General features: G+C 42.3%; 1 protein-coding gene across 2 annotated transcripts in view; it reads right to left on the bottom strand.

Moving 5' to 3' along the window:
• The window catches only part of GNS (glucosamine (N-acetyl)-6-sulfatase), a 45,658-nt gene that overhangs the window by 16,935 nt on the left and 15,305 nt on the right, over positions 1-13,418 (bottom strand). For both annotated transcript variants that reach the window (XM_032173155.2, XM_058426629.1), the window contains exons 6-9: positions 12,489-12,656; positions 10,195-10,277; positions 8,976-9,094; positions 6,586-6,689 (exon numbers count right to left, since the gene is read on the bottom strand). In XM_032173155.2, coding sequence (XP_032029046.1) covers positions 6,586-6,689; positions 8,976-9,094; positions 10,195-10,277; positions 12,489-12,656 — 474 coding nt within the window. The remainder of the gene's footprint in view (positions 1-6,585; positions 6,690-8,975; positions 9,095-10,194; positions 10,278-12,488; positions 12,657-13,418) is intronic.

Below are 13,418 nucleotides of genomic sequence, written 5' to 3'. Positions count from 1 at the left end.
TCCATATGTTACTCAGTGGGGGAAAAACCTCACACACAAAAAATGATGTCTCCAGGGACGATATAAGACGCACTGTTACAGATAACTTTCCTGGTTCCAAGACCCCCAGGCAAACTGAGCAGCTTGGAAAACAGTCATCAAGTGTGAGTGTCAATATGGAAGAGGTCACAGCAGGAAAGGAGGGTCAGAGAGAGACACCATCTCCAGAATGAGATCAAGACAACAAGCCATCTACAGACCCTGAAGTGTGACTAACAGATCTTCAGTGATACCTGTAACATGAATGAAGTGAAGCCAATTCCTCAGATACTACTATGATGTCCAAGGCAGTTTTAAAAGAAAAGAGGAAACATCAAAAAACCCAGAGATATAAAATGGTGACCGTCATCTCACCAAAAATCGCAAGAGCCACCACCTGTATAATGGGAGGCTTGTTCCTTTTTTTGGTGAGATGGGGGGAAGCTCTTTTTTGTTTTGTTGTTTTTTGAGACAGGGTCTCATTCTGTCACCCAAGCTGGAGTGCAGTGGCACAATCACAGCTCACTGTGGCCTTGACCTCCCAGACTCAACTGATCCTCCTGCCTCAGCATCCAGAGCAACTGGGACTATAGGTATACACCATGATGCCCAGCTAAATTTTGTATTTTTTATTTTTAGTAGCGATGCCATGTTGCCTGGGCTGGTCTCAAACTTCTGAATTCAAGTGATCCGCCTGCCCTGGCCTCCCAAAATGCTGGGATGACAGGTGTGAGCCACTGAACCCAGCCGAGGCTCTTTCTAATGGCATTTTGCTCACTGGAGAGAAAGGGGTAAGTTCCAGTATAAATCCAAAGTCACTAAGATTCAGCACAAGTACCGTAAGCACAAGTCATTCCACGACTCTTTCTCCCTAGAAATCTGTAATGATCACACTCCCCTAAATATAATGGATAAATTGTCTCCTCTTCTAGAATTTTATTTGAATAAGCAGACAGTTTCAAAATTAGCATACTATATCAGGAGATGGGAGACTTCTAGCAAATACCAAGTATGAATGAAGAGTTCAAAAGAATTATACCTACCTCTGGTTTTTATATAACCAAGAATTTGGAAGGATTCACCCATCAATGTGATGACTTTGAGAAACACTAGTTTCAGAGTATTGCTTTTGTTAGTATAAACTTAAAAATTCATTTAAGGGCTGGGCACAGTGGCTCTGGCTGGTAATCCCAGTACTTTGGGAGGCCAAGGCAGGAGGATCACTTGAGCTCAGGAGGCCAAGGCTGCAGTGAGCCATGTTTGAGCCACCACATTCCAACCTGGGTGAGAGAGCGCCTATCTCAAACAAACAAAAAATTCATTTACGGATTGGAACAGAAAAAGCTTTGACAAGACCAAAAATATATCTATTTTTTGAGACAGATTTTTTGCTCTGTTGCCCAGGCTAGAGTGCAATGGTGCGATCTCGGCTCACTGCAATCTCCGCCTCCTGGGTTCAAGCAATACTCTTGCTTCAGCCTCCCAAGTAGTTGGGATTACAGGCACCTGCCACCACACCTGGCTAATTTTTTTTTTTTTTTTTTTTTGAGACGGAGTCTCGCTCTGTCGCCCAGGCTGGAATGCAGTGGTGTGATCTTGGCTCACTGCAAGCTCTGCCTCCTGGGTTCAAGCCATTCTCCTGCCTCAGCCTCCCAAGTAACTGGGACTACAGGCGCCAGCCACCACACCTGGCTAATTTTTTGTATTTTTTAGTAGAGATGGGGTTTCACCGTGTTAGCCAGGATGGTCTCGATCTCCTGACCTCGTGATCCGCCTGCCTCGGCCTCCCAAAGTGCTGGGATTACAGGTGTGAGCCACCGCGCCTGGCCTAATTTTTGTATTTATAGTAGAGACGAGGTTTCACCATGTTGGCCAGGCTGGTTTCAAATTCTTGACCTCAGGTGATCCACACCTGCCTTGGCCTCCCAAAGTGCTAGGATTACAGGTGTGAGCCACCATGCTCAGCCAAAAAAATAAATTATTTGATAAATCACACTTTCTCAGGTTGAGAATGTTCTTAGGATTTAAGTATATAAATATCCTAATCAAATGAAAGTCCTTAGAAAACCCTGGCTGTGGTGGCTCATGCCTGTAATGAGGGGAGGAGGGCTGATTGCTTGAGCCCAGGTGTTCCAGACCAGCCTGGACTGAAACCCCATCTCTACAAAAACAAACAAACAAAAAACAAAAAACAAAAATTAGCTGGGCATGGTGGTGTGCACCTATAGTCCCAGCTATTCAGGAGGCTGAGGTAGGAGAATCACCTGAGCCTGGGAGGTGGAGGATGCAGTGAGCCAAGATTGTGCCACCACACTCCAGCCTAAGTTACAGAGCAAGACCCTGTCTCAAAAATAATAATAATAATAATAATAATAATCAGAAATTGGAACCCTCATACATTGCTGGTTGGAATGCAAAATGATGCAACCATTCTAGCAGTTCCTCCAAAAGCTAAACAGAATTACCCAGCAATTCTAGTGGTAGGCATATTCAAAGGAATTGAAAAGAGGGATTCAAACAGATCGTTGTACTTCAGTGTTCATTGCAGAATTATTCATAATTGCCAAAAGGTAGAAACAACCCAAATGTCTATCTACAGATGAGCAGATAAACATCATGTGATATATACATACAATAGAATATGATTCAGCCATAAAGAGGAATGAAGTTCTGATACATGCTACAACATGGATTAACCTTGAACACATTATGCTAAGTGAAATAAGATTTTAAAAGGACAAATATTGTATGATTCAATTTATATGAAATATCTAGAATAAGCAAAATTGTAGACAGAAAATATATTAGAGGTTACCAGGGGCAAGGGAGATAATAATAATAATAATAATAATAATAATAATAATAATAATAATAATTCCTGGGGCTTAAATCAAAGGGTATCATGCATTGAACCTGCTTATTCTTGCTCTGAAAGAATGACACTGTTGCATAATTACTGAAAAGAACAAGATGGCAATGGGCTCTCAGAACACATCAGGTTTCCAGACACCCAAACCCTGATGTTGAATTTCTGTAGAGTTATCAAAGAAAAGGCTCCAAACATACCAGAAAGCACCCCAAATCTATTTAGTGAAAAGCACTGTAACTGCATGAGGAAGTGCAGAATCCCATATCTTGGTTGCTTCAGCTGGACTTGCCCCTCAGTTCCAGCTTTCCTGACAAGGAAGAAGCTGGGGCATCACCTGGTTCCACCTGATAATGGAGGCTTAACATCCTCTTACTTTCACAAAACTAGGGAAACCAAGGCTGATTTTGTCCAAAGCCAATAGGTCGTCTTCCTGACTCCCAGTTCAGTTCTATTTCCCTGGGACGGTGCTGTGTCATTCTAGATTTCCTACTAACCTTTTCCTTTTTAGAATTTCTTTTGCAGAACTTCTACCACCAAATCTAAAGCTAAACTAGTCAGAGAAGAAAACGTCAATAGCCAATCTTTGACATCTACACATATGACCTTGTCCCATTTCTCCCACACAGCTAAGTCCACCAGTCGGTTAAATATGCACTGATTGGCTGTCAAGGCTGCTGACAGCTCAGCTCATTATGCCCAACTCACAAGCCTGTGCCACTCACACAGAACAGCTGGCACTGAGACAACTGTGCTGCCAACACATGATGCATCACTCATCGTTTCTGACATTCTTTGTGCCAGGGGAAAGCTGGGGCATTTCATGCTTCTCAAATTACACCTGTCAATGCAGCAGTGTAAATTCTGAGAATGCACAGACTTAATTTTTAGTCCCTGATCTGCCACTTACTTTGCGACCTTGGCAAAATCCATTCAACCAATGTGGATGTTCCCCAGTGTATGTTAGGGGCTGGATATTTTAAGTTTAGATAGTTCCTCTTTTCTAGGACATCCTAGACTAAAAAGGACAAACTTAATAGGGTGTGACAAGTGTGAGGCCAGCTGGGAACATATAGGAAGGGCATCTACCCCATGTGGCAGCAGGAGTATGAAGCGACTTCCCAGAGGGAACCGTAAACCAAAGCCCTAAAGGACAATTAATTTGGCCAGCTGAAGGGGGTGCGAGATGGGCATTCCAGAAGGAAGGAGTAGTCACTTGTACAAAGGCCAGGAGGTGACAGAGAAGGTGCACTTAGGAAGTAAAAGGAGTTCAGTACAACTGCTACCTTCTGTCTCTTGAACAAGCCTAGCTTATCCCTACATCTGGGACTTCGCATTTACCGTCCTGCTCAGGACACTCTTCCCACAGATCTCTGCACGGCTAAATCCTTCTCAACATCCACGTCTGCTCAAATGCCAAAGACCTAAGAGGCTTTCACTGACCACTGTAGCTTAAATATCTGGTGCTCCCTGACACAAGGATTTAAGAACTGATCTTGTGACCAAGCATGGTGGCTCACACCTGTAATCCCAGCACTTTGGGAGGCCGAGGCAGGCAGATCACGAGGTCAGGAGATCGAGACCATCCTGGCTAACACAGTGAAACCCCATCTCTACAAAAACAAAAACAAAAAATTAGCCGGGCATGGTGGCAGGTGCCTGTAGTCCTAGCTACTAGGGAGGCTGAGGCAGGACAATGGCGTGAACCCAGGAGGTGGAGCTTGCAGTGAGCTGAGATCGCGCCACTGCACTCCAGCCTGGGTGACAGAGCGAGACTCCATCTCAAAAAACAAAACAAAACAAAACAAAACAACAACAAAAAAAACAAAACTCATCTTGTTTGATTGCTCCTTGCCGTATGCAAGGCTCCTTGGTGTACCATGCTGGCAAAGAAGATAATTAATACTTGTTGACTGAGCTATAATGTAGTGGTTAAGTATACAGACTTTGGAGCCAGACTGCCCCAGTTCAAATGCAGGGCTCTGCTACTTTTTGGCTATGTGATCTTCAGCAAATAACTTCTCTGCTTCAGTTTTCCTCATCTGCAAAATAGGGATAACAGTACCTCTATCTCATCAACTGTGAGGACTGAGTGAGTTAAATCAGGTAATACATTTAGAATAGCACCTGTCCCATACTAAACACTCAATAAATGTTAGCTATATTATTGAAATGCCTTCTCAGGAACCAGACTTCACTTAGATTGCTTAGAGAAGGTGAAGTTTCTGATTTTTAACATTTAGATGGCAATGTTAACTTAAAGAAAAAAAGGAACAGTTTTTTCCACAGGCAGCTGGCCGACACATTTCACTATGATCTCATTCAGCCTCCTTCCCATGTGGGCTGAGGTAGCCCTGCTCCTAAAAACAGAACATGGCTGCTGACATGGTCTCCTCTATCAGTTCCAAACACCAACCTCAAGAAAACACTTTTAAGATTTAATGGTCTTCTAAACTTGCTTATCTCCTTTGAAAGACGAAGCCTGTTTAGAAGGCACTGAAATTTGTAGGGAAAAGTGACTAGCTTTAGGAACGTGGGTCTTCAGAGAAAAACACAAAACGTAATTATGAAGGCCATTTTACCCTTCCAAGAGAATTTTAACAGAATTCCATCAAGAGTGTTGTAAAAGGAAATATGTGAAAAACAGACATTTAAACAAGTAAACATCAAGCTCCAAAATTAAACTAAAGTACCCAATATACCCAGAAAGTCTGGCCCATTTAAAAACCCACTTTGCAATTTTAGCTTAAAGTGTGTATTTGTTCATCTTCTTTGGTCTCACAGAACTGGGACTGAAACTGAAATTGTGATATCAGGAAGGAGAGAAGACATAGCTGGTGGAGCCTGTCAATTCTTTTCTCCTGAGTGTTGGAGGACACTAATTTGGATGAAGGTCCTCATGACCGCTAGGAACAAAGTGCCTCAGCGTCAGGTACCACGTTTAGAAAAAGACGCTGAAACTGAATGGGAATGACAACAGAACAATGTGGCATATTATGGCAGTTCTAGGAGAGAGAACCAGGAAAGCAACAAAGCATTCATAAGGTAGAGCCCAGCACAGGGAAAGACTAATTCCTAGAAGACATGTTTTTGATAGCCTTATACTCAAAGCAAGGTCAGGCCAGCAGCAGACATCACCCGGGAGCTGGTCAGAAATAGAGAAGCAGAATCTGCATTTTAACCAGATCCCAGGGGATTCACACACACAGAAAAGCCTGAGGGGTTCTGCTCTACAAGGCAGTGGACCCCAAACCAGGCTGCCTCTCAGAATCACCTGTAAACTTCAAAAGGGAAGAAGGCAGATGCTGGGTCCCTATTCCAGACCAAGTGAGTCAATCACACTCTTTCTGGATATTGCCCAAGCACGTACCATTTTTCTTCTTCAGTTTCGGAGGGCAATTTTGATGCACACCCTCTATTGAGAGTCACTGCTCCAGAAAAAGTAAAGGTCTAGTCTCAAAAGACAAAGAAAAGCTATGCATCCTAATGAGACATGTATATGTGGGGTGAAAATACAGATATAGAGAGCAGTGGGAAGTTAAGGAAAAAAAAAAAAGGAATCATTGTTTCCACTTAAAAACCCTTCTGCTGCTCAGCCCCAGTGGGAAGAGGAATCTAACCAATCTCATCTCAGGAGGAAACCCCTTATTTTTTCAGGCAAGTGCCTACTTGTCCACAGCACCAGCTTGTCAGGCACCTACCTTGCTTGTCTGATTTGGTTTGATCCCAGGCCCTCGAACCAACAGTGGAACTTTGATATCAAACTCATACAGCTGTCTCTTGTCTATTGGCAAGGAAAACTGTCCTGAAAACAAAACACACAAGGTAAAGATGGAGCTAAGACAGGAGCCTTGCTCATGATTTGTTTCACTCATTTAATCCACAGCCCAAACTAAAACAACTTTGTTCTACTGATTCTGGTGTTTTAATAGAAAGCTGAAATTTGCCTGGGTCTCTTGTTACTACAAGGCAGGAAAACAACAAATTCATCTTCTCTAAACAAATGACTAGAAGGGACTCCCTGGCTTATGATAGAACAAAATGAGCAAAAATAATGACAGGAAAGTATTGAAACACAAATACATAAAAAATTATGCATGCTACTCAGCCTCATCACAACTGAATGACGTTTACTCCAAAAACTGTCAAATGAACAAAAACACGTGTCCTGTGTTTCCTGAATAAACTGCATCTCAAAATAACCAAATAATTTGATAAGGGGAAGTTCTTCTCTGAGGAATTTCAGCTAATAAATACAAAAGAAAGGACAGGATTACAAAATCAACATTTTGCAGTTTCTGAGGGAATAATGAATTTAGGCAGCAATCATCAATGGAACAACAGAAAAGCTCATAGGAAGAGCTAAGGCTGAAACCACCTGACCCATCAATCAACACCAGCACCCCAACAACAGTGCAGCCAGATGCCATGGGCCTCATGACATGATGCAACAGGAAGTACACAGCAGCAGGCAAGGATGTACTGTCACCTGAAAATGCAAATTTCTATCAAGTCCCTAATCTAACTACCAATCTATAGGAAATGCTAACTAGAGATGAACAAGTTAAGGCACTGTAAGACAGCAGTTAGTCAAATTCAGAATGTGAGACATTCTGATGGACAAAGACCCACTTCTCCCTGTAAATTCATGGCAAATGACAGAGTTAGGAGATACAAGAACTAAAGGTAGTATGTGGACTTTGCCTGCATCTTTTTTTTTTTTTTCTTTTTTTTTGAGATGGAGTCTCACTTTGTCACCCACACTGGAGTGCAGTGGCATGAGCTCGGCTCACTGCAACCTCCACCTCCTGGGTTCAAGAGATTCTCCTGCCTCAGCCTCCCAAGTAGCTGAGACTACAGGCATGTGCCACCACACCTGGCTAATTTTTGTATTTTTAGTAGAGAAAGTTTTGCATGTTGGCCAGGCTGATCTGGAACTCCTGGCCTCAGATGATCCACCTGCCTTGGCCTCCCAAAGTGCTGGGATTATAGGTGTGAGCCACTGTGGCTGGTGGTCTGCATCTTGATACATAATAACCAGAGTCAGATGCATAATCCGATGTTGAATCCTGGAGTCATGTGTATGGGAGTTGCTTCAAAACCTTCTAGCAACAAAAGAAAAACACAGGGAGAGTAGGAAGAACTCAAAAGACTGGCCTCATGCAGCTGAAAATCTAAGCCGGATAATGGAGGCTATTTTACTATTCTCTACTTTGAGTGTTTAAAAATATTCACAGGCTGGGTGTGTGGCTCATGTCTGTACTCCTTGCACTTAGGGAGGCTGAGGTAGGCAGATTACCTGAGGTCAGGAGTTCAAGACCAGTCTGGCCAACATGGCAAAAACCCATCTCTACTAAAAATACAAAAATTGGCCAGGCGTGGTGGTGTGTGCCTGTAGTCCCAGCTACTTGAGAGGTTGAGGCAGGAGAATCGTTTGAATCTGGGAGGTGGAGGTTGCTATGAGCCGAGATCATGCTACTGTACTCCAGCCTGGGCGACAGAGCGAGATTCTATCCCCCCCACCGCCCCCCCCCAAAAAAATCACAATAATGCATTAAATGCCTAAGCGATCTCCTCCTATGCAAGCAAGTCTCAAGTGAATCCCATTCAAGTGGACATTTATATATGTGGATAGAAGAAAACGTTTGCTTTTAACAACAGAAGGTCCAAGTAGAAAGCATGAAAGTCAAGGACACAGAGCTGACTCATCCTGCGGCTTTTGAAAACAACAAAAACACCCAAAAAACAAATTCCATGAATGGCAAGAAAGTTTTCCCCACAAGACAACCTCCTTTTGGTTTTCCTGTCTCAAATGCCTTCCATACGGCCTGCGTCCAACCCATCAAGCTCATGCTCTGCTCCCACTCCTAGAACACCATGTCATCTTGCATGTGAAACAGCAAATAATGAAACCTGGTTTCTCCACGTGGGAATGATGTGGTGCTCCAACTGGAGGGGTCCTAAGGACAAGATCCTCCCTCTGGCATGTCCACAGTTATAAAAAGACTAGAACTCCCTCCCAGGGCTCATTGGGTGAAAAAGGAAAGACATATTGTCAAAGATCACAGCAGTACCTAACCCTGCCTCTGACCTGTGTGATAGCCATTGTCTGAGGTATAGAAGATGTAAGTGTTGTTGAGCTCCCCAGTGAACTCCAGTCTCTTGACCAGTTTCTCCACAAGGTCATCAACTGAGAGGAGAGTTTGCCACCTGGATGTGAACAGAAGGTAGAAATGAGACTTCAGGGGCAATGGCTGAGGTATCACTATCTTGCCAAAAAAAAAAAAAAAAAAAAAAAAAAAAAAAAAAAAAAAAAAAAAAAACAAAGACACCCCCGTTTAAAAAAAAAAAAAAAAACAAAACACTCTCCCCCAAAACTCAACTCCCCAATCTCCATTCTCTAGACCTTCCCATTGTAAAAAACAGATTAGAAAATTCCAGAACATAATTAATTCATTCCAAAGTTAATTGTTTCCAAAGAAATAAACTCATTTTTAAATAACCAGTTAGCTTTACTTTTTATGGCCAATAGTGATGAGAGTAGAGACAATCAGAAGGAAGAGTTGTCCATTCTCAGTACTGTGTATTACAGATTAATTCAGATAGGACTGTGCTACAAAAAAGCTTAACATGTTTGAACTAGGAGCTGGCAAACTATGACTCATGGGCCAAAGCTTGCCCACTGTCTGTTTTTATAGTTTTATTGGACCACAACCATGCTCATTCATTTACATATTACCCAGGGCAGCAGAGCTGAGTAGTTGTGACAGAATGTATGACCTGCAAGCCTATTAATATTTAATATCTGCCCCTTTACAGAAAAAGTTTGCTTATCCCTGGTCTACACTAAACACTTCCTAAGAGAAAGTAATGGATTTTTAAAAATTGACTTAAGAGAATTTCTTGAAAATTCCAAATGGCAAAGGCAGATATTTTGATCTTGTCTAAGCTTTTCGGTCATTTGTCACATATGACCACGGGCTCTCTCAACCAAGTGACCTTTTCTTTAAAGCAGGAGAAAAAAATTCTACCACATGGTTCAAGTTTGCAATACTTTTGCCAAGTCCTAAAAATGGGCAGTCTAATTAGTACTGGGGTCCAAAGGCCACCTCATTCACTTGAGTGTAAAGGAATCTCTCTGCTTCTGGTGCCCCATCGAAGCTTCTCTCCCACTGACTTGCTTCCCTCTCACTGACTTGCTTCCCTCTGTTTTTGTTTCAGAGACAACAATGTGGTGTGGTCCCCTCTTCATGAGCTGATTTGTAGGGTCCTTAAAACCACTCAGACTGTTATGTAGCAGCAGCTCTTACCTTTTCCTAAATGCATTATCTAAAAACTGTATTGAAGAATTAGTCATTGGAGTCTTGGCTTGCCTAATTAACCAGTGCTTGTTCTAAAATTTAGAAGAAAAAAATGTTAACACCAAGTCACCACAGTCAAACAAACTACTGGATTACTAGAGTAGATAATAAATAGAATCATTTCACTCATGCTTCAGCAAGAAGGAACTAACTGGAACTTGTTTAAGCAATTTCAGACCTTCTCTCCCCTCCTGTGTTCCTAAAATAGAAATTTCTGTAGATTAACTCAATCTCTCATTCTTCAGCTTCCCAGCATCTCCCGAACCATAAAAGGTCTTGGCTTCTCTGTTAGCAGCATTAAGAGATTTTAGAGGTTGTCACTGGGAAACTACTAGCTAAAACGAGATTACATTTACAACTCTGATCTTATGCCTTTGGTCTACTACAATTACAAAATAGGCAAATAACTTTACCTTCCTCTAAGTTGCTTTTTTTGAGACAGAGGTAGAGGTTGCATTGAGCCAAGATCGCACTACTACACTCCAGCCCAAGCCCAAGCTGGAGTACAGTGGCACGATCTCGGCTCACTGCAACCTGTGCCTCCCGGGTTCATGCGATTTTCATGCCTCAGCCACCTGAGTAGCTGGGGTTACAGGCGTGCACCAACATGCCTAATTTTTGTATTTTCAGTAGAGATGGGGTTTCCTCATGTTCACCAGGCTGGTCTTGAACTCCTGGCCTCAAGTGATCCTCTTGCCTCAGCCTCCCAAAATGCTGGGATTACAAGCATAAGCCACCGCACCTGGTCTACCTTCCTCTAAGTTTTGCCTAGCCAAGATATCAGTCACCCTAGATCCCAAGGAAAAATCTTATTACAGCAATTTCCTAAAACTTCAAGTCTAAATCTGGAGGGCCCTCCCATTTAAACAAAGACATCCCTATAGACTATTCTCTCTATTCATAAAACCCTAAGCCACCAGATCTCAAACTATGCTCCTCAAAGTGTTATTAAGTTTGAGAAATGCTATGCAGCATATTCTCCTGCTAGAAATTCACATTCAATCATGAATAACTCTGAGAAGTCCTGTAGCAGAGTGACTTATTTAACTCAAACTTTCCAAACTTACTTGACCATGGGAACTTTTTATTAACTTCTTTTGGAACACAGATTGAGAATGGTCCTATTTTACTTTAGTTTTATTTGTTTTATTTTATTGAGATGGAGTCTTGCACTGTTTCCCAGGCTGGAGTGCAGTGGTGCGATCTTGGCTCACAGCAAGCTCCACCTCCTGGGTTCACGCCATTCTCCTGCCTCAGCCTCCCAAGTAGCTGGGAGTACAGGCGTCCACCACCACGCCTGGCTAATTTTTTGTACTTTTAGTAGAGATGGGGTTTCACCATGTTAGCCAGGATGGTCTCAATCTCCTGACCTCATGATTCGCCTGCCTTGGCCTCCCAAAGTGCTGGGATTACAGGCATGAGCCACCATGCCTGGCCAGTCCTCTAATTTAAAACCCAGTTCACTCAGCTTTGAAATTGTATTTAACAAGCACATGCCTATAATGTGCCAGGCAATATGCTAATTGTTTCTATGTACTTGAAGTTCCATGAAGCATCAAGAGCTCCCACTTCACATGAAAAAATGAAGTTAAGCATCATGCTCATGGTCTGTACTGAGCTAGAAAGTGGTAGTTCTGAGTTTGACTTTATGACTCATTCTTTCTATAACTTTACAAGCAATTACAACTTCTGGATAACAAACCTGAGGCAATGCAGGCCTTCTGTCTTTGAACCAGGGAACTGTCTATACACCAAGCCAAGGGAAGTATAATTGGCACATGAGGCAAATATGTGGGTTGTTGTGGCTCTTAATCATGTCACCTGGTTCATTTTTCCATTCAACTTCCCTTTCCAACCATATTGCTCTGTGCCACCCCTTCTTCCCATGCCTCAAAGGCTAGTGAGGGCCACCAGGAGGCTGGTGCGGTCCCGGCTATGCCAGGAGGAAGGAGAGTCAGCACAGAGGTTACCAGGAGAGCCTGAGTGATATTCCTGTAAATTGGGAAAGATGGCATTCTTTACCATTCCCTGTCAACTCTCCAGCTGCTCACTGGATGTATAGCAGGAACTTTATCTGTACTTGCAATGCAAGTTCATACTATCGGTTGTACTAGGGACAGATGCAATTACCTCTAAAATATTGTGAAGAAAAACCCACTAGATGGCTCAAAGGCTTCCTGACAAGTATATCATATAGTTAATTATACTGAGTATGGCTGAATACAAGGGTTGGGGGAAGCTACCGTTCCATGGATGTTGAAGTTCTTGTTTCTTGGTGCAAAGACATTCTGGAAAGCCTTCTGGTACTGAGGTGCAGCTGTCCAAGGCGAATGAGGCGCTGGAGTGGCGATCATCATGAAGAAGGGCTCAAAGTTGGACTTGTAGTCCAGAAAGTCCAAGGAGACATTAGCCTGACACATAAAAAGACTTGTCATCTCCTACCTTACCCAACAGATGAGTATTTAATAGATAAATGTCTTCTGGTGAGCAGACAGTACAGGGTCTTATTAGCTTTTAAGCAATCTTAGCACATGATCTTATGTCATAGCCATTTGCAAGCATATTGTTGGAAAACATATATTTGTTTTTTAGGCAATACTTTAAAAACTGAGAAGCACACCAAACTAAGAAGGAAATTAAGATCTTGATGACTTTATATGACCTAGAAATCATGTCTTCCACAAAGAAGGAAACAGTAACTTGGCTATTTTAGTATTAACTTACACTAATGGAGATTATGGTATCTACACGTGATGCCTTAAAGAATGTAAAGAGAGTCAACTTAAAACAGTGGGAAAGGTAGATTAAGTTACCTTAACCTTATGAAAATATGTAGAAGGTAGATGTCACAAATTATGCACTGAAGTAGCTAAGTGAATAATATTAGATTCAAATACATTCCACTAGGGCTTTAATACATGGACTTAGTTTTTCCTTTGCTTATCAGGAGATACTTTATGAAAATGAAAGCATGCTATATACATGTTGTTTTTCATTGTTCTGAAGTAATTTCATTTATTCCCAACACTAACTCAAAAGATACTGACTGTATCTATCTCCTGTAACCCCTCCATCCACCTTTCACTCCAGTCCTATCAGCTTCCTTGTGGTTTCTCAAATATTCCAGGTAAACTCCTGCCTCAGGGCCCTCCCACTTACTGTTCCCTGACTCT

The sequence above is a fragment of the Hylobates moloch genome, unplaced genomic scaffold (assembly GCF_009828535.3).
Source record: "Hylobates moloch isolate HMO894 unplaced genomic scaffold, HMol_V3 SCAFFOLD_13, whole genome shotgun sequence".
NCBI classification, from domain to species: Eukaryota; Metazoa; Chordata; class Mammalia; order Primates; family Hylobatidae; genus Hylobates; species Hylobates moloch.
Note: the sequence above shows the minus strand (reverse complement) of the source record. Positions and strands in the feature narration are given on the sequence as shown.